Here is a 21435-nt window from a genome sequence, read left to right as displayed (position 1 = left end):
AGAAAAAGAAGACGGTAGAAGAAGACAATTGACCAATCAGAATGCCGTTTATTTCCCCGCCTACCGGAAGCCTTGCATAAACCACCCGAGTTAAGTGCAAACAGATAAGTGTTCGCAGAAGACAGCAAATCATTTTCTTTTACTTATAAATATGAATAAAATGATTGGCGCTTTGCGGAGGACGTTCGGCGTGGTGCGAGAGCATGTCGGTACGGACCATCTGGGCAATAAATATTACATTGTCCCCGAACAGAAGACATGGACAGGTAAAGTGTGCAAAATTTAGCTAATCTCAATGCTATTTAGTCAAACAACTCCCTAATGAACGCTTTTAAGCCGTGTGGGTTTGTACAGATTTTACTTATTGCTGTCCCTTCCCCCTCTACGATACGATGTTAGATCTGTTATGGATGACCTCAGTTGATTATGGATGATCTTAGCTGCGTTGCTCCGAATGATTTTATATATCTGTTTACCGTAGTCATATTGACATTCGTCGTGGCCATTTGTCATCTGTGGATTTTTGCAATTATAACTTTCAAAAAAGTGTGCTTAGTTTTAAGAAGCCCTTCCACCTCTGTAGTACAGTACCCCAGACTTACTGCTAGATGGGGTACGAGGCTCAAAAACAGTATTTATCTGCTGGTTTCAGTCATGTGCAGGTACAGTATTAGTTATCCGGTACAACTCATTCTTAAAATTAAAAACAAAAAATAAATAAATAAAAAGAAAACCAACAACACTTCGGAGACAAAATATTCCCATGTCAGGGGCCCATATAATTAGCCACATAACCAATAACAAAATCATGAACCCTTTTCACATTGAATGTAAAGCTCTGTTCCCTCCCGCCTCCTTTTGGAGTGTTATTTTCCATACAAAAGGCAGCAATGCGCGTAGTGGGGGCCTTAAATCAACCTGGTGGATTATTTATTGATCAGACAAGGACACGTGGAACACATTATTCTGGATATTCAGGTCTTCAATATCAGCGATAAATTAAGTGGATCACAACTGTTCCAAATCAGATCTTCCAACCAGATGCATCGATCAAAGCAGCTGTAAAAATATAAATAAATAAAATTAAAGTAAATTCATCTACTTTTTTTTTTTTTTTTTTTTTTTTTTTTTGGAGCATTTTTAGATGGTATCATAAGCTGGCACTCCTGTTTATCTCCGTCGCTGTTCAGTGTAAAATTGCACCGACACACAACAGTACTACAAAGCCCACTCATTAATTTGACCTTTGTAGGTGGTGTCAGAATCTTGTTCTGTGCTGCCCGTAGAAGCTGCCATGTTTCCCTTTTTTTCCCACTCTCTCTGTTCCAGTGACGTACGTTGAGGTATATCACTGGTGAGGCATTTGACTCCTCTGAGTTGGATATGAAAATATGAACCCAAAATAGAAGACTAGTTTCAATTCAATTTTGGCCTGATTTGAAATACTTGTCTTCAAAGTTTTTCATTGTGCTTCAATAAATTCCACACCGTTCAACAATATGATGGCAAGAAAACCAAACGAATATTTAATGTAAGGTCAAGTTCATTGTTGTTGCTGAGTTGATTTTTGCCTTTTTTTTTTTTAAATCATTTTGGATTGGATTGGATACAACTTTTTTGTTTTTAGTTTAGTTATTTAGTCGTACCTTTAGATTTAATGTTATAAAAGCCTCGAATGTTAAGTTACCCACATGTCTGGTATCATAATTACATATCTGAGGTTTCCAACAACCCAATCCGTGCCAAAATCGGTGAAAAAAATTCAATGAGTTGTCACGATTTTATTGGAGCCAATCACAATTCCAAGTGAATGGAAGAGAGGGACTCCTGGTTAAAGATGGCTCCTCAGTCTGCATGTCCTCAACCAGCTGAGGCTTCCTCTCAGTGGTTATGTATGTCAGTGGGAAGAGCGCCATGCTTTTTCTACGCATTGCGCCAGCGGAGCTCAGCACTGCTAACTGTTGGCAGCGACAAGGTACGTTCTTGGCGCCGTCGTGCGTTTTCAGTCGCTTTGCTGGCCAATCAGAAAGACTAAATATGTCACTCATTTTCATTAAATATATCAGACAGATTGTTGAATGCCAGTGTGTGCAGCACATGTGTGATAAAACGTGTGTATTGAAGATATCAAGACAAACCACAATGTCTCTTGTGTGGGGGCACGTGCCAACTGCTTCTGTTACCACTGAAAATGCAATGCTGCCATTCCCTTCTCGCCCATGTTATTTTATGAATTTTAATTATGAAATCAATGACATTATTGGGTTGAAAAATCAAATCAATGTAAAGCACAGACCAGATAACTAAAATGGAAAATAATTGAATGTAATCCTGATTAGTTTTTTTTTGTTTTTGTTTTTTTAACTCTTTTTATAGGGGGCGGGGGCTTTGCATCACCTGCCTGCCCTGACTGCACGTCACTGCTCTGTTCTGTATCAAGTTGACCGGGAAACTTTTACTCCTGAGTTTTTCCGCCTTGTTTCACTTTCTCAGTTTTGTATCAACACTGTATGGTGGGGTCCAATCAGTCACTTTTCGCTTTTCCAGGTCGTATTAGACTCCTGCTCTCGGCTGCCTTTATCAACTGGCACTTTTTCCGCCTTCTTCTTTGTTCTAGATGTACATATCAATACCGACACGGAATCGAGGGTGCAAAGTCAAGTTGGCGATTTTCTGCCTTTGAGAGTACGATCACAAGCCCTTTTTTTTGGAGGGGGGGTAGTATCCAAAGGCCTTTTTACATACATGGTCTCCAATAGCCCTACTTTCCAAGGTTCCGCGTGCTTTTCTAGTTTACTGTCTGAATAAGTGCCTCTGACAACAAATTATGCAATGAAGTCGACCTAGCAATTTTCCACCTTTGGAGGTGTTACCAGACAAGTAACAAGAGTTTGGATGATGTCTGTGATTATGCAATTCCGGGACTGCGGTGTGCAGTTTAACACCCGACCCTCACTTCAACAGCCCCGTTGCACCAAAGTCATCTTCAGACAATGTGGAGCACATTGTAATTAAATAGATGATAGACTTTCAGTAATAATTAACTGTTTGTGTGAAGTTATGTCTGAGTCTGGGGACAGAGAGGCCAGCCTCCAGCAGGCTTGCACGCATGGTTTCATTCTGACTGAACTTGACTTTGTGCTTCACCTTTTTTCTTTGCAGTTTGATGGGGAAACTTGCGCTCACCTCATATTTATAATTCATTACAAGGCTGCGGGCTGCCAGACTATTCAAATGAGACATCACACGAGCCCATTTCCCCATCACGCTACAGGCCACCGTCTGACTGGCCAATCTCGATGACTGACACCGCCGGCCCGGCGAAGCAAACAGATCGCCGGACGCCAGGCGCACACACGGACGCGAGCGCACCAATGCATTGCTAAAAACCGTAATATATGCCGCTCGTATTTTTGTCATCCCATTTTTCTTGCCACTCTGTCCGGGGCAAGCTGGTGGAAATAAAAGCAGATGCATTATTCAGTCCATATGTCTTGCTAAAGCGAGCTCTTTTTGATCTTAAACTGATAGGCCAAGCGTGGGCTCGGGGCCTTGAGGCTTGGGCCGCGGGGCTTTTTTTTTTTTTTCCCTCTGCCACATACCAGCGGTCGGTTCAGAGAGGGTGAGCGAGAGCTCTCTCCGCTCTACCTACTTCTTTCTATTCATTTGTTCATCCCCCAGTGCTTGTGGTTCATCCTCCTACCTTTATCCATGCTTTGCTGCTCCCATTTTCTACCTCTCTCGGACTGTTAACTTTGGAAAACTGGGGCGCAAGCAATCTTGCGTGTGGTAAACTATGTATGAAGACTTTAATAGTTGTTCCGAGAGGGGACTAAAAGGACGGCGCCGCCTTGTTTATCCCGCAGCCGAGTGCAAAAAGTGTGAGGTTATGTTTTGATCTTGTATATAGGATATTTATTAAGCAGAACTACCGGTGCCTCAAAACTGTAACCTGTGTTACGGACAAATTGACAGGAAGAGTCATAGTATAGCGTCGAGAGCGAAGGCAAAGCAACAGGGGATGCTAACATTAGCATGTGTTTGTTATTTCTTTGCCTGTCTGCTGGAATGACGTCAAGTTACCATGACCCCTTGCCTTTCTATTTGTTCCAGTTATCCAAGTGTCAGCAAAGCCATCCAAGCATTTAAATCTAAATTTAGAGAGCCATTTGTAGTTTTACAGCGCAAACAGGTCCGTGTGTACATCGACTTACACGGCGTTACTGTGGTTGTGAATAGACCACAAATTAACCACAACTGTCACCAAGTGCCCGACATAAATCGTTAATACATAGAATACAACACCTTTATTGTCAGTTTGCAAAATTGAGGTTACGAAAACACAGAAGTTAGCCATTAGTAGATTAATAATAATATAGGCATATACTACAACCTAGGATTCAGGACGTTGATGTCACTGTTGCAATGGCGAGACAGATTCTCAATCCCTGTGATCAAGCTTTCATGAAAGGAGAGCGGCAGACGGCGGCGTCTCGCTCGCTGGGTGCCGAGCTGGGACACAGGGAGAAAAAAGAAACGGAGCTTGAACCTTCGCCCCTTCTTTGTTGCATGGTGAAATCGTCTCGGCGAATGTCGAAACCGTCCATCCCCTTTGTTGTAGCGGCTCGCTGGTAAATGTGTTCTTAGAACAAGTTGTGTCGGTTCATTGAACGTAACAGCCAGGTCATCACAGAGTTGGCTCGAGGGGCTCTCCCTTCGTCTTTAAAAAGTCCGAACTGAATGTCATTTCCACCTTGAGAAGCACCCGCACCAAACGATGTCACACATTCAGGTTATTTTTCCTGCAGATGGCGTCACAGTAGCTTGAAACAAGCGAGAACTGGAAGCTTATAACCTTGCCGTGCATACGGTCCATAGTGGTGCACACCACAAACACCTGCGGGACCGACAGTGACTTGACACATTCTGATTTTTCACTCCAAATAGTCCGTTGAACATGTTGCGGCTCATCGAACCTTGGACATTGTCTGCTCTTCGACTTTTGTTTGTGATTATGTCCGGCCTCGGTTCCACCCTGGTGCGAGGCCTCTTTATTTTCCTCCACTTAGTCCATCTTCGCTTTGGCCCGCGTTCTCCTTCTGTTGCTGCCGCTCGACTTTTCAGCCCCCCCCTTTGAAGTCTTGCCAGCCAAGATTGCAATTCAGTACAGAAGAGTAGTTCAGCATTGTGGAGTGGTTTGGGCTCAGCAGTGGACACCGCCCCCCCCCCCCCTCCTTCCTTCCAGTGCCTCACATCAAAACGAACAGGCCTCAGTGTGAAGTGCGTGCCTGGAGAGGGAGCAAGCATAGATCCCCACTGCCGGTCCACGGTGCCCCCGCTGATGGTTGTCTATGGCCACTGGCTGTCCATCCACTGGTCTTCCCGAGCCTTGTTGTTGGCTCCATCCACATGAATATGGAATCAATATTCATTCCACTCCCTCTCCTGCTTTTGTGCGCTCCCCAGGCCCGGCCGGCTCTGCCTTACACTGCACGGGGCGCCGTGTCATGCTAACCAGATGAAAGCCGAAGACGAACGAGCCCCTCGTTCGGCGGCACGCCTGCAGCTCCCGACGCCTGCCGTTGCCTCCTTTTTATTTCGGAAGAAAAGAGGCGCGCTGACATTATCGGCCGCTGCAGGCGCATTTGAAAATAATTGCCTGTATGATTGCTATTTTTCTTACCTCTTTGAGGAGGTGTAGCCTTTTGTCTCTGGGAATCAATGGCTGCTCAATACCGGACAGAGAGGAAAGGCAGTTTCCTTTCATGTCTGCCTGAAAAGGGGAGTATTTTTAGCCCTATTCATTTTTAGCAGCGTCTGCCATGCAGTTTTAATCTATCGCTCCTCTCTCCCTGTGTGCGGAGAATGGAAGGGATTCAGAGGTTCCTCAGAGGTGCGCCACGCTGCGTCAGAGAAAAGGCGCACCATCACTATCCCTCTGCCTTTTGTCTATTATTTATTTGATCAGCTAGCTCCCTCCTATGAAGTCCAAACTGAGAAGGCCTGCACTCGGCTATTTCAGGATAGCCGACTCCCGGGACTGCGAGGGAGGCGTGTGTGTGTGCGCGTTTGTATCGGCTTTGTGTTTAAAAGGAATCAGCGATTGTGTGTATTTTTTTCCCCCCACCCCGCTTCATGCCCTAACACACTTAACACAACAACAGATGGCCGCGTGTCATCAGAGCGTTGATTCAAGCCGCTTATTTTCATGGAAAGAGTCGCAGCCGAGGGAGACGCCGGTCCAAATGGTTGTTTGTTTTGCCACAAGTCGTCCCCCGGGTGTCATGAAGGAAGGTCTACCCTACAGTAGGACATCAAGGTGCCGGTTGCCGCGCATTGGCGATGTCCAGACCGGCTACAGTAAATCACGCTAATTGATCAGCAGCTTTGCGGTGCACAAGGTTTAAATGAAGGTTGTTTAATCGTTATCGGGACGCGCGGGCGTTTGGCTGATCTTGCACTGGTGCCGGTTGCCAAGTGTAGGCACGTGTGCGTATGTGTGAGATGGAGCATCATGAAGTGGCTTAACTACTAAATTAAAAAGGCATTTGGAAAGATGGATGCTGACGCTGAGATAAAAGGAGACCGATTCCGGTGGGAGCGCATCACAAGTAGGGCGAAGCCGCCAATGTCACCACGGTTCAAACTTCCAGTCTTTGTCTTGAACGTGAGTACGTGTTCGCTCGTCACTTTATTAGATACGCCTGCATACTTTAGGAGGGCACAGTACACCAATACATATAATACGGCCTAATTTTAGACCAATTCAGCGAAGACCTCATAATTGGATGTCTCTGAAAAATTATCCTCAGTGATTATGCTGTGGTGAACGGTGTGTTGAGTGTTTGTATTTATTTATTTTATTTGCCGTGAGCTGAATATCCAGAATTTTTGACCAGTTCAACATTTACAATCGCAAATATTTAAAGTGTGCAGTCAACATGGAGTCGGGTTGCCCTCTACACTCTTATATTGCGGTGAACCAGAACAAGAGCTAATTAGGAAGTGACCTGAAGCTTGCGTTGTTGCCGGACACGACCATAGGAGCAATTTGTTGTGTTTGTATAATGTGCCTCTTAAGCATTTGCGACAGAGTTTGCAACCGAATAGTAAACCAGTTGTCCGTGCCTCATCTTCTTCTACTGCTACTACTCCTTTGTTGGACTGTATGTTTCAGGAGTTGAGATGCCGTGTGGCACCATACTGCCATCCACAGGTCAGTCTCTGTACTACGGCAGGCATCAAGTTGCAGGGGGGACACTCGTAATTGTCCATTCTTCTGTCCGTTTAGCGTAAGTTATTAAAGGTCAAACTTAAAGCCAAAAAAAATCTCAACAACTTAATGCGCTACAGAAAAAAAAGTAGTTTTTTTTTTTTTTTTTCCAAAATTGGCGCCTTACTGTCTCGACTTGATTGTTTCTCCAATGTCATAGTGGCGGTCCCAAGAGGTGGATTAACTCAGTCCCCACTGAAGGCCCAGGGACCAAATGTGAGGTCCACCTTTGCTCAATGACTATTTTTCCACCAGTTTCAATCAAAATACAACAATTATTACAATGAGGCAAGGCTGCAAATGAATTGAACTGCTTTCTGCAAAGATGCGATTCACCAACCGCGGCGCTCCCATCTCAGATGGCCCGGCAAGATGTTGCGCCACCCGAGGGGGCTTCCTGTCACGAAAGGTCCCGACTGGCACACAAGCCGACAGCCCTTCGCCGCTTATTCTGAATATTTTAATGAAGCAGACAGGCATAGAGGAATAGGGAGTGATAAGGCCCTCTGTGCAGGAAGGAGAATGTAAAAAAAAAAAAAAGTGAGTGACAAAGAACAAGGGAGATGCTGACATCCAGGGTGAAATTACAGAGCGGATGGCATGGAGGGGAAGAATGGTGAGAGTGAAAGTGAAAGGAGGCTTTTTTGACAGAAAGAGGGTGAAATGAGTGGGTGGAACGGGCCGACGGGAGAAGGTGGAGGCAGGTTAATGGAGGCGGGGGGTCTGGAGGTGCAACGGAAAGAGAAGAAGGAGGTTGGATGAGCGTGAGGGAGGTGAATGGAAAGGGGCGGACAACTCTGTGTATGGACATCAGACACATAACGTGGGGTGGGGGCGGATTGGTAAGGGTTACACAAAAGGACACTGACTTCCTGACTCGCCGCAATCTTTTTCCCTCCACTGTGGAGAATTCAAGCGAGCAGGGGGTACTGTATCCCTCCTCCCCACAAGCATGCCCGCGTTTAGTTAAAAGTGACACTCGGGGGGAAATCAGCATTCTTTTCTTTTTCACTTCTATATGAATTATTCTGCTTTATGCTGCCGCGACTCGCTCAAGCCTCAGCGGCTTCAGCGGCGGCAGGGACAAACAGAATGAGCGCTGAATTTAAAAGTGCGGAGAGGAAAAAAATATAAAGTACAAGCGGCAGCAGGCCTACTTTACGCCTAAGCTCCTCCTCTCTCCACAGCGGATGCAAAACAACGGCTGGCCTTTTTCCTTCTAAACCTCTCTCTGTGTCACGAGGCTCACAGCTAATAGGTAACCATGGTTACGGGCCTCACACAATCCCTCCCCACCTCCCCAGTTAGATTAGAGATTGGAGGCAAGAGAAGTCGGGGTTGTTACCTGGTTTCCCTGGTATCACTGATGCTTATCGGATCACTCCATCTTCATAAGGCCGCCCATTACCATGCGCCCATTGGTGCCCATTCCTGCGGAATGAAATAACCTCTGCCCAGGCGTACAGATGGGCTTCTTCAAGATGCCTTTTTGTTCCACAACAGTTGGTTTCATACAACCTTCAGTTGCGGCACAGTTCCGTTCGGTTACCCACGGTATGCTTTCAAGTAGGAATGCTTCGATTTTCAGTCTATTTTACAGCTGCAACTGACGATTGTTTTAAGAATGGATTTCTCCATCCATTCATTTTCTTCCTCTTATCAAGGGGGGGTGGGGGGGGCACTGCCCAAGCATAAATTATGATTCGGTTACTGCTTTGGCCTGTAACATGTCAGCAAAAGAGCAATGAAAGACAGCAATGGCGGCACACCACTATTAGAACTCCTTGACTTCTGTTCCATGTATCCATCCAGAGGTGTTCATTCGCACATTATTTTATTGCAAGAGCAGCACTGAGGCGACTTGAGCAAAGCTAAGCCACACTTTTGTTCGGCCTGCGTTACGCCACACGCACACCCGCGCGCTTCTTCATTGTTTCAGACGCTTCTTCTTTGTGTCCGCACCCTCGGCAGACTGGCAGTCAGCGACTCGGCTGTGCTCAAAACATACTTTTGGGGGCTGCGTAGCTTAAAAGCATCTGTGTTATTGAAGGGAGTTGCGATTTAAAAATGTGCTCCTGCTTCCCCGCTCTTTATCCCGCTGCGAGTCAGGTGCATCTCCGGCGAGGCTTTGGTCCACCCGTCGGAGAGAGATGATTTGTTTATCAGTTTCTCTCCAGATGTTTCCAGTCGGGTTGTTTTCCCCTTCGCTGACATCTGCAGGAGTCATCAAAAGAGTGAGTCTAGGGACGCCCGCCACGGCATTGCGGAGGTGAAAAAAAAAAAAAAAAAAGTCTTAGGTCGCCCCCGGCGGGAGTCACTTGGGAGATGATGTGTCAAGTTGGGGGTTGTGTGTATGTGTGCGTGTGAGAGTGTGTGTGTGTGTGTAAGAGACAGTGTGTGAGTTGGCGCAGGTGATAGAGTTTAGCAGGGTGTAATCCAAGGGTTCAAAGAGCAGCCCCCCCCCCTTGGAGCACACACGCGGCGTCTTATTCTAGCGAAGGCGTGCCTGCCACTCGATTGGCACGCCGCGCTGCTGCCACGGCAACCCCCATCTCGCCTCCTTCGCCGCCGCCCCACCCCGAAGTCTCCTCCCTCCCCTCGCTCCCCACCCCCACCTGCGGGCTCGCAGATGAGTTGCACTCAGACAGGTGAGATGGCCCATGAATATTAATGCTGCGGGATTTCATTCCTGCAGCTGCTGGAGCCCCACCCCAACCCCCCACCTCGCCGCCCCCTCTTTCCCTCCCCGACGCAATGCTGCTGTTTGTCCTTCACGGTGAGAGGCAGCGCCCTCGCTCCTGTCCCTCAGGTTAATCTGCCTGTTCACCAGCCTATGCGTGTGCATCTATGTGTGTGCGTGCATATTGGTAAGTAGGTTCCCCCTAGTGAGTGATGAGAAGGCAGAGCTGTCACAAGGGTCCCGCTGAGATCGAGAGCTGCTAACACCCTTCATGCCTCTCTCACCTCACTCTCTTGCTAGGGGGGGGGGTGCTCACCTCTCCCACTTTGACTCGGTGACCAGAAAATGTATAAAGTCAGTCAGTAGAGTTCAAGTTAATCAGGGGTCACTGTAAACTGGAGGTTTTCCTCCCTCTGGGGGGCACCAGAGGACCTCAGGGCAGGCGTAGCATTTTAAGAAAAACAAATATCATCTAAAGGCAAAATGGATGGATTTTTATTTCCTGCAGTGACCGATGAGAACGACCAGAATGCCGAGTGCCAGTCGGCCATTGTACCGCATTGTTGATTGTCCCGTTAACTGCTCTTTGTCATTGCATCGAGCTATTCGGCGAAATGCCTCGGCGCTGTGTGGCTTTGCACTGTTCACATTCAGGCAAACAGTTGCTTGAGTGACCAAAAGAAAAGAATAGGGCATGTAAATGGACCATAAAATTGGAACAATACAGTTGCGTTCTCACCAAGCGAATGAATTTCACGCCGGTGTCGAGCGTTCTTGTCACAAGCACTTCAAAGAACTTTTCCCAACCGGATTTGCAAAAAAAGGTAGGCGTGATAATCAATGAATAACTGTGGCTGTTTTTTACGAAAAACATTTGATTTCAAGTATTTACACATGTCCATAAACGTAATTCTGTTCGGAAATGTTTCAAACTCTATGAGTGCATGGATGGAATCATCTTTCAAGGTTTGCTACTTTACGCTGTCGATATAATGTGCGGTGTGGCCGGCAATGTAACAGAAACTACCTTAGCAATGACAATGTAGGACACCGACACACTATCAATGTGTGCTCTCAGTGCTAGCGTGAATACATGGACCAAGTAGGTAATCCCATCGTACGCAATTTACAGCACGACATAGCATTGAATTGCAAACAATAGCGCTAGACTGATATCCGAAGCCTATATAGTTTACCGTTCTTCCAATCCCGACGGGTCTCATCTCCAATCCGTGTCCGGCCATTCTCCACATCCTGAGCAACGGACTCTTACATGTGTGGTCAAATAAATATCTTGCTAGCAACCTCCTCTTCTTCCAACTCTTCAAACACCCGCAGCCCCTCGGATATGTTTAAAACGTCGCTTTGAGAATCCATTTTTGACTGACTGGCTTTGTACACTTTCCATAATGCCGTGATGGCACACTTGCGGATTTGTCGCTCGTCAGGATCTCACTTTTGGGAAAAAGATTGCTTCGTCGAATTTAAGAAAATGAAATTATTTTGTTTCCGCTTTTATATAATGTATTTTGTTCAATGACTGTAATTGTGACATCAAATATTTAATTTGGGATTTTCTAAAATTACCTCACAGCTAACCTCTTAACTTCACTTTTTGGTCTTGACTCACCAGTTGAGAATCAGTGGCCAAAATACAAACAGATGGAAAACCACACATAAACCGCACTTCATGACCACAAAAATCTTCTCACAATCCACAAAAGTCTTTTCTAGAGTCAGGATTGAACCATCACAGCCACCCGAGAATAAATCATAGTACAGTCGCGTTTTCTTACATCTTTTATGTGAACTTAAAAGTGGCCTGCTCATATACGAATGGACAAAGAAAAACACATATACAATGCTTTTTTTTTTTTACGCTCACATAAACAAGCACTTTCGCATTCACAGAATGGGAGCCGGGGGGGCTCAAGATTTAACGTGGGGCGACCATCAACTACTTGGGTTTGTAGAGGGCACGACAATGTCCTATCCTAATGATGATGAGATGTAATTGTAATGCAATTCACTAATAGAACGATATAATATATAGCAGTCAATATTATATTATTACATTCATCTAATTCTCAATAAAAGCTCTCCATTAGATTGTCGTAAAAGCTTTTCTAATTTAAGTATAAGTACAGGTAATGTTGGGGTTTCATCAACCGGCAACTTAACGTGATTCACATGCAAGCTATTAAAGTCTTAATGGAAATCCACATTGCAACACCGCAACACTTACCCACGGTCTCCTCTTGTCCTTCGGTTTTATGGCCTTCATACCAATTCGGGTGAAGACGGGTCAAAGTCGCCCTATAATGGCTTATGTGCTTTTCAGGCATATAAGCACAGCAGCCAAACAACAACACTCAGCTTTTGTTTGAAGAGGTACAATTATGAACAGTGAGTGTAGCTTGTATTTATTTATTTGTCGGCATAACTTCTCCACTTTAAGGACAGTGAAACTCCTCTACAACGAAATCATGTTTGCAGCAAGAAATTTTTCACAACGGGAGACTTGCATCCATTTCTTGCATAATGTCTTTTACTTTGCTTCCTCCATCTTTCATTTTGATCACTTTTACCACTGTTCAAGCGTCAGAACTCTTCTTTTCTTGACTCCTTGGCATGCAAAGGTCCGTTTTGTAGCCATTTTAGCAATGCAAAGTTCATGCTGTGTCTAACACTAACAGTAACAAATACTTCCTGTACTACTGCGCATGTGTAAACCAGTGTGGTGGTTGCTGTTGCCGTTTCTGGCAGACAAAAACAATTCGTAATATGCAACAGGGGGACATTTCGTTGTAGGGGGAGCAGAAAAATGGGAATGGCTTTCATACATGAAGATTTTTTCACACTAGGGGGTATTTTCGCCCATGTAGGTTTCGTTGTAGAGGAGTTTCACTGTAACAATGCACTGTGAAGTATTTTGCTAGTTTCAACAACTGGTGGCTTCCCTTATCATTTTCAGTGGTGGTTGTGTCACCACGGCCTGAGCGTGTTTTGGTGCCGCTGTCCCAGATGCGAGGTGACCAGCAGAGCACCAGTCGAGCTTCATGTCCCTCCCCGCCTCCAATGTGTATATGTGGTGGGAGGATCAGCTGGGTTTCATAAATATATGTTCACACTGTATATGCTATTCAAATGCGGGGATACATGCCTCGGTGGGCAGAGGGGTTTAGTCATGCTGCAAAAGTAACGAGACAAGAGGAGAGCCATGTCGGAATGGGAGAATGCAACCAAGCCGAGGAAAGCGACATAGATGGGGTACTCGCTTCTCCGTAAGTGAATTAGTTCAGCATTAGTGATAGCGAAACGTGTTTCTTGTGGGGGCTGTGTCATAATTGTACCGTTTCTGTACCGCTGCCACCCACACCCAATGCAAATATGGATGGGGATCTGTTCATAATTAGCATACCTGTTAAATGTATTTGCTCGCCGCGCCTGGAGACCGCAGCCTTTTGTTCGCTGGCGCTTGTTTTTGTTCTGCAATCATGGAGGGTGGGAGGTGGAGGTGTTCTCGGAAACAATTTCTCAGAAGACATCTGACGTTAGCGAGCATGAGGATCCCAGAAGCTATCCTGTTTTGTTTTGTTTTTTTTGTTTTGTTTATTCTTCCCCAGACCTGTGTATCAGGAAGGAGCTGTCGAGGCAACCTTTAGTGACAATCTAGTGGGAAGCAAAGCAGAACCAAAGCAATGCTAGCCTAATTAGCTGACCTGATTACTATATAGGTGAGCACAGAAAGTATCGAGTCAACCCTGGAAGGCATCATTACGGAAGCGGCTTTTGTTCTCTTTCAGCCTAACAGTAAATATGCTAACACAACAACCAAGCCGTACAGTTTGTGTGGATATATAGACATACCATGACGTTTAATCCGGGGTGGAACCCAACAATCAATTAAACTGAGCAATTTGACGTGGTACAATAATGCGTTTGAGCATGAGTCTCATTCTGTCTTTCCATTTTCAATGGACTCGATGCGCGCACCATTTCTACCGTCACGCTCTTTAGGGTAGACGCAGCAAAATTGAGCTTATGAAAACATAGAAGACAAACACTGATAAAATAATCATAATAATAATAGAAAGCAGATACTTCTAACTGCAGAATGAGGATAAATGTTCAGACGGCTTGAGAGGTTCTCGATCCCAGTGACCGTCAACATCAAGGTCCCTTGCCTCCGGCCGCTGCCCAGCTTTCCCTTTGCGGTGTGCCTGGTCGGCACTCAATTTCAAGCCTCACCTCCAGGCCTGGCTCCAGATGGAGGGCCCCGGTGACCAACGTCTGGGCAAGGAAAAAACGTATTCCATGATAAGGTGACAGCTTTTGGAGGAGCATTTCCTTTCATTTCAATAGCAAAAGTTGTAGGACGTGTGCATATGTGGGACCGAAGTGATTTGAGGTACGAGTGTGGTCACAGAACAAATTCAACTCTGAAGTCAAGGTACCACTGCATTATTAGTTTAGCTAGTTCTGAAACTATGTCAAAGGAAAATAGAGGTAGGTTAATATGACGTGGACGCCCCACCGGTTGTCAGTTGGACATTTGCGAAGTCAAGGCAAATAAATGAGTACCAAACACCGCTTGGTGCGAAACACTTTTGTCTCAGCGTGTCCTTGTCCATTATACACTCGCGCCGCAACGATGCAAACATCAAGGTCATCCGTCCGCGTCCTGTCAGCTGACGCCTGAGCGCTGATGGAATCCTGACTGTCTGTCTGTGTTTTGAAGCGTGTTGTTTTCCTTGCCCGTCCATTTCTCTCCTCCTAGCCATGTTTTGCCGTGCATCATCACTCTCCCTTGCTCTCTCGCTCTCTCTTTCAATGACTGCCTTCCTTTTACCTCCGACCGCCCATTCTTTGTCACCGGAGGGAGGACGGTGGGGGGGGGTGGCCGGACATGCGACTACCTGTGAGGGGGGAATCTGCGGAAACAAAGCACTCGCATGCCACATAAAGCCGCACCGTCGTTTCCTTTCATTCTCTCACTCACCCACCGCCCGCCCTCCTCCTTCGTCGCCATCTCTCTTGCCATTGTGTGCCAGCCAAACTTGTCTAATCAGCAGATTTCCACCAAAATAATTGGTGGCGGCCTTGCTGCCGGCGAGCCTCGTGCCGTACACCGATAGGGAACGGGAACACTTAATATTCCACACGGCTCGTGCCGACCCCCTCCTTCCCTACTGTTCCCTGTGATATCTGACCTCTTTTGTCTCCTGCGTGGCTTGATGTTGATTTTGGAGGGCATTGTTAGCCGCGGCGCCGCCATTGGTAGAGCTGGTCGGTGAAAGTCGGTTGGAGGGGGCCCGTGGTTGGTCGGGTGAAAGGGAGCCTCATTTGCATAAAGGCTTAGCCCAGATTTGGAGCCACTCAGTGAGATCTGAGGAGAAGGGCCCGGGGGCCACGAGGTAATCATCCATGGCCTGTCACAGCGCTGTCATTCCTCCGTGTATTTATGTGTGAGCAAGGAGGGGGCTTGTGCGTGTGTATATGTGTGTCCGTGTGTGTGTGTGAGACTCGTCATTGTTGTTTGTTTGTACCGCTTTGCATCATCTCGTGCGCCCTCTCCTTTTGTTCCAGGGAGACTCGTCCGTGCCAAGAGGCTGGTGGAGGCCTCGAATCCCACAGAGCACGAATATATGGAAGGCAGCATCCCCATCGAGTGGGATGGTGAGTGTCCATCTCTCTCTCAGCATCGAAATGAGCCCTTCCCCTCATGTTTTTTCCGCTTTTAATTCCACCCTCGCATTGCAAGTTGGGGGTTGGGAACATACTTTTTTTTTTTTTTTTTAATCAGAGACACCTTCTGCGGGCATTATGCAAGCGTGCCGGTAAACTAGCGTTCCTTACAAGTGGATACAAACGGTTCCCTCTGTCTCAGGCTGGCTTTATCCACCTTAAACCCCTCATCCCGCTTCGCCCCATCCCTCATGCATTTTCATCAGCATGCAAATAAGAAAAGGGATAAAAGAGGGCCCAGAATCCCCCGCGCTAGCTGGAGGAAGAGTTAGAGAATCTCTCTCTCACTCTCTCTTTGGCTTCCTTGAACCTGCTAGGCTATGCAGCCAGCTCAGCCAAAATAGAGCTTCTTTAAAAAAAAAAAAAGTGTGGGGATGTGACAGACAGACAGACGGGCAAAAGAGAGACGGAAAAGGAAGGACAAAGGCACTGATGGGAAATGACAGCATGTGTATGCTTTCAAATTCCGAGATCAGAATGGATCCACCCGTTCTCTTCCAGGACTGTCAGTGATCCAAGTGGTCGGGCGAACTGTTTTCTTGACCCCACTCCATTGCTCATTGAGCAAAATAAAGTAGAAATGCTCACATCCAGGACAGTGCTTCTCTTCAAATATAGAAATACAAGAGGGTGCTCACGTACAAGGTTGATGAACTGGTTTTGTACGCTGGCGTGAGAAAACGATAGCCATCCTTGCTGTTGTTTTGTGATTGTTTAATATTTAGATTTTCTGAAACCTTTTAATTCCAGATTGTATCTCTCCAATAAATATTTTCACCGTGACGCCACACGCACATTCGGGTAGCAAAAAAAAACAAAAAAAAATCAAGTGACCTCCAATGGTTCCGCTAGTTAAAAAAAGAAAAAAAAAACTTGCATGTCATTGGACCAAGACGGAGCAATTGGGTAAATGTACGGTGGCCCTGAATTGCAAAACAATACAGAAAATAGCGAAACAAAACATCAAATTCAAAAACATGACAGCAAATTTTAAAAAAAACACAACATATGAAAAAAACAACAACAGTAAATAAGTGAACACAACAGCAATTAGCTAATCACAACAAATGACCAAACTCACAACAACATTTCAAAAAACACGAAGACAAATAACGAAACACACACCAAATTAAAAAAAAAAAAAAAACCCTGAATAACAAACCACAACATTGCAAAAAAAAAAAAAAAAAAAAAAACCCCGAATAACAAACCACAACATTTTCTACCGGAAGCGGTTGGTAGGTGGGAAAATTAGACCCGGCGATGAGTCTGTAATATAACCCCCCACCTTTTTTTCATTGTTTTCGGTTTGAGTCAGAGGTACCCAATCATTTTTGCCGCTCACCTTTTTTTACAAAAATATCGAAAGCTGCAGCATTTGGCTTTTGTTGTAGACCCCATAGGAAGGTTGCCCATAAATGCCAAAGAGCAAAAAATATGCGCTCCAGAATGAATCTGTTGCTGCTTGCTGAATCGAGGTCTTACGAGATGCGCCGTAATGACGCGCAACAGTAGCTGAGACTCTCAAGTCACTTTTGCCCCCGGAAAACGTTTGAATTGGGAATTGTCCAACTTCAGGAGCGACAGCTCCAAATGAGAACAAGTCGACCATCAAAAAGTTGTAGTGCCTTAAAAAAAAGTCTGCTGCTACTTTTAAATATGACTGCAGGTTTTGTTTGTGTGGGTGTTTTCACGATTTGTATTTTTTTTCATTCCTACAGCTTGGATCCGAGGCAGACGGAAGGAGCCTCCCTCTGTGGAGGTACGTCTCCCCTGCCACCATCCAGCAGCAGCCTCCCTGCTGTGATGATGCTTGGACTCTTGGGAGGTGGGAGTAGGAGGGGGGCCTTCAAGGGAAAGGAGAGGCTTTTGATTTGTTTTCTCCCCTTCGCTTTCTAACGAGAAACTTTTGGGAGCGGCGTTAAAATAACCACCATGTCCTAGTTAAATCCAGTACAGAAGTCGATTTTTCAGGCATCTTCAGGCCGCTTTACGTCAATATTTATTTTTCTGATGATTTTTTTTTTTTACTTCAACTGCCTGTGTTTGTATAAAGATGTCTGTACTTTCTACTTCTTACGTTCTCTTAATAGACTTTTTTTTTCCAACACCTGTGGGTGATGGTACGATGTGAAAAATTCGTAAGTAGAAAGGTAAAGGCAAACGCAGTCTCGACTGATTGGTCGCTATTCTTGTTGATGCCAGCGAATGACTTCCAAATGGATTTGAGTCTGACTCATGACACTATTCGTTTTTTTTGTTTGTTTGTTTTTTTTAAATCCGAGGCTGGAAAATATTTTATTTTTTAAAAGTGACCAGATTTTCTCTGTTACATCCATCGATGACGGACTCATTACGCATATCAAATCACGGTCGCGTAACGCTGGCATTAAACCCACAAGCTAGCAAAATGAAAAAAAAAAATGTCTCTGGAAAGATTTGCATTTGCTGTTGGTAAAAAAAAAAAAAAAGTTTCAACATTGCTAGTTAAATCTGGTGATCAGTGGTTGTGTAGCTTTGGCTGCGAAATGCTATCTTGGCTGACAGTTCAACAGCTGTAAAAAAGTCAATACACTCACCAGATATGCCAACTTCCCCACACCCCATTCGGTGCCCGGCAAGTATTAGAAGCTGGCTGTGTTGTACAACTCTCAGTCCAACAGACAGCAATGATATTGTCCCACATTATTTTTATTTCCCCATGCTGTTTTTGTTTTTAACTTTGTGTGTCTGTTGTTCTGTTTTCAAGTACGACTGGCTACCAAAATTTCACATTAGCAAAATAGGAGAACAAGCAATATTGTCACACACAACCGTGCAAAGTGCATTGAGTACATGTGGAAATGGCGCCACCAGAAACGCTCAGCTCGCATTCGGTCTGACCGCAGGCTGACATGCACATACGCCGTCTCGCTCAAAGGAGCCCGCCTGCCTCCACATGACACGTGCACTTGCGTTTTACCTGCGTTAGACATATTGAGCAGCGCATTCATGTTTACCCCGCCTCTCGCCCAAGTCAGCTGGGATTGGCTCGAGCTCACCCCGTGATCCAATAACAATAAACTGTATTGAAAGTGGATGCATGGACGTTTCAAGCATAAGGCCAGTGTGTGTCATGTGGACTTTGTGTGTGTGTGTGTTTTATTTCTGGCTCTGTGTTCGATGGGAATGCTGAAGGATGGTCCTTTCTTTCGTCCTCTCCCTCGTGTCGCTCTCTCTGGGTTTTAATTGCTCTTTAAACGCAAGAATGCTGGAAACGAGTTAGGCCCCGCAACGAAATGTGGCTCTATATCGGAAATCCCTCGCTCACTCGTCTCTCCTTGCCAGCGGGCATGTGCCATCCCTACCCCACCGCCGTGCCAGAACATTCTATTCCAATTTTCTTTGCCGTGTGTCCGCTCGTCGACAGCTGGACCGACCAAGGCTTCGCTCCTGGCACATTTACCCTAAACCCCCTTGTCACGCCTCTCTCTTCCCAGTCCAATTCCGACCTAAATTGATTGGATTAAATCCTGTCATTAACAGGCTGGAAAAGCAGCTCGGTATGTTTGTCTCCGTCGTCCCCTCAAAGTGTCGCTTTTTTGGCCGCGCCGCTCGCTTTTCCAGGCCAGCGCGGTGGAGCAGCGGCCCAGTCGGCAGGGCCTTTTTATGACATGGCTCAAGTGATGCGGGGTGGTTTCGAGCAGGAATGTTTGTTGAGCAGGCCTTTCCAAGCGTGGACAATTAGACGTTTCACTCATTGTAATAAATGTCCGACTTCATGCGCGTTTGTTCCTGGCAGTGCCACTTTTGAGTCGCCTCTGCTTTTTTTTTTTAAACACATGAGCAGATGCTGTTTTGTGTACCAAAAAAAAAAAAAAAAAAGGAAAAGCAGAGTAAGGATATGCATCTCTCTTTATCTTTACCCCTCTATCGATAGCTCTATCTCACTTTCTCTAACGATTTGCTTCTTTATCTCTCGTCGTCTCATTTCATTTTCTCTTTCTATATATACCCCGTATCGCTGTACATCTCGTTCTCTCTCACACTCTCGATGTGATTTAAAGACCCTGTAAAGTAAATAATAATTGAAGAGTTTCAAGTCCACCTGACCATGATCAATTCTGGTGGACTTTGGCAAACAAGTGCTTTTAAAATCGCATCACACAACACCAAAACGCAAAATGTGTAAATAATAATCCAATTTGCTCCAGATATTCACCAAAAAGATGGCCCGTGTGCATTTACGCAGGAGCTGGCAGAGAACGAGGCCTACAGGCAGCAGATCAAGCTGAAGGCCATGGAGGTGGAGGAGAAAGACTTGGCCCTGAAAGCGAAGGAATACGAGCAAGGCTTGGTGGCGACGCCGTCCAGGACTGTGGCCGCGGGCCATGCGGCCGCCACCAGCTTTGGCAAGCAGGAACTCGGCGAGGAACCCACCAGCACCGCCAACACCTTCCAGCCGGGCTCCTGGCGGCCTAATCCCAAACAGAAAGCTTAAAGAGACGGCGGCATGGACTCGGTTCGCTTGGCCGTGTGGCGCAATCCAATAGAAAGGCAGGCTGTTTTCTTACAGCTCTTGTCGTGGATCTCTTTGATTATGCTGCTAATGAAGTGGCAGGTGAGTGTGTTTAATATTGGCGTGTCAAGAAAATAAAGGAACATTATTTATATTCTGTTTGACGAACTGTGTGTATAGATATCCAATATTCGTGTTTTATCATGCTGCTAAACCTAACGCAAGCGTTTAACAATGTCAAGAGGAGTTTAGTTTTATCTCAGATTGTCTAGAAAAAAAAACCATGTAGCCTTACATTTTAGCTTATGGGAAGATAGACGTAACATGGTATTGCATTTATTTGTTCACACGCTAATATGAAAACAATCTGCCAATTTAGGATCTGTTGCGAACCAAAACAGCAGGCACCAAAGTGTGGACTATTACTACATGTAAGCGTGTTCCCTGTACAGTATTAAAGACTTGTATGTATATTTCGGCCATCATCAAAATTAAACATTAATTCAGTAAATCTGACCACTTTTGACTCTGAAATCTGGGCTCAGATTGACGTATTATTCATGTCGGACAACAATTTTGGCATGAAGACCTTTGAACAGCAAATGTACTAACAAAGTGGAGGTATGAATGAAAATGACGTAAAGAGGCAGTCATGGGCCTATCATAAGTGGGTTGTGGCCAGGCCATGCAAACAATGACCATACTTGTTTATGTAAATATCCAATGCTGGTAACCCCCCTCTCCCCCAGTGTAAAATTGATTTTTTGGGAATGCGGAGGAAGCCGGAGAATCCAGACAAAATCCGTGCAATCACTGGGAGAAAATGCCAACACTCAGCAGAGATCTGAACCCACAATCTTTAAACTGTTCAGTCAACAGACATGCTAACCACTATATTATTGGGCTGCCCTCTCAAAGCAAATAATGAAGTAGCTCTTGATAAAGAGCAGACAGACCGCGGAACAGTCGTAATTGGAATCAGCAGATTTCCAGCACCAGATTCCCTTCTCCTGCAAAACAGCACATCTATCACAATTCAGTCACAAGAATGAATCAACTCTTAAGGCACCACTGTACATTTTCGGAAAACTTAAAGAAAATAGGCTTTTTTTTAAGCAACTCTGAAAACTTTATTGATTCAGAGATGAAAGTGGACTTTCCTGAAAATTTCGGGCGGGTCTATCACAATTCAGTCACAAGAATGAATCAACTCTAAAGGCACCACTGTACATTTTC

The 21435-nt window shown here is 45.5% G+C and overlaps 1 protein-coding gene across 1 annotated transcript; it reads left to right on the top strand.

Annotated features, from left to right (window-relative positions):
• Positions 1-58: 58 nt before the first annotated feature.
• On the top strand, positions 59-20710 carry ndufaf2 (NADH:ubiquinone oxidoreductase complex assembly factor 2). The gene is made up of 4 exons (XM_019878031.1): positions 59-266; positions 15543-15632; positions 17423-17463; positions 19933-20710. The coding sequence occupies exons 1-4, from the start codon at positions 152-154 to the stop codon at positions 20179-20181; spliced, it is 495 nt and encodes a 164-aa protein (XP_019733590.1). The 5' UTR covers positions 59-151; the 3' UTR covers positions 20182-20710.
• Positions 20711-21435: the final 725 nt, after the last annotated feature.

The sequence above is a fragment of the Hippocampus comes genome, unplaced genomic scaffold, assembly GCF_001891065.2.
Source record: "Hippocampus comes isolate QL1 unplaced genomic scaffold, H_comes_QL1_v1.1 scaffold13, whole genome shotgun sequence".
Taxonomy (NCBI): Eukaryota; Metazoa; Chordata; class Actinopteri; order Syngnathiformes; family Syngnathidae; genus Hippocampus; species Hippocampus comes.
The sequence above is the reverse complement of the archived record's forward strand: the minus strand, read 5'-3'. Positions and strand labels throughout refer to the sequence as shown.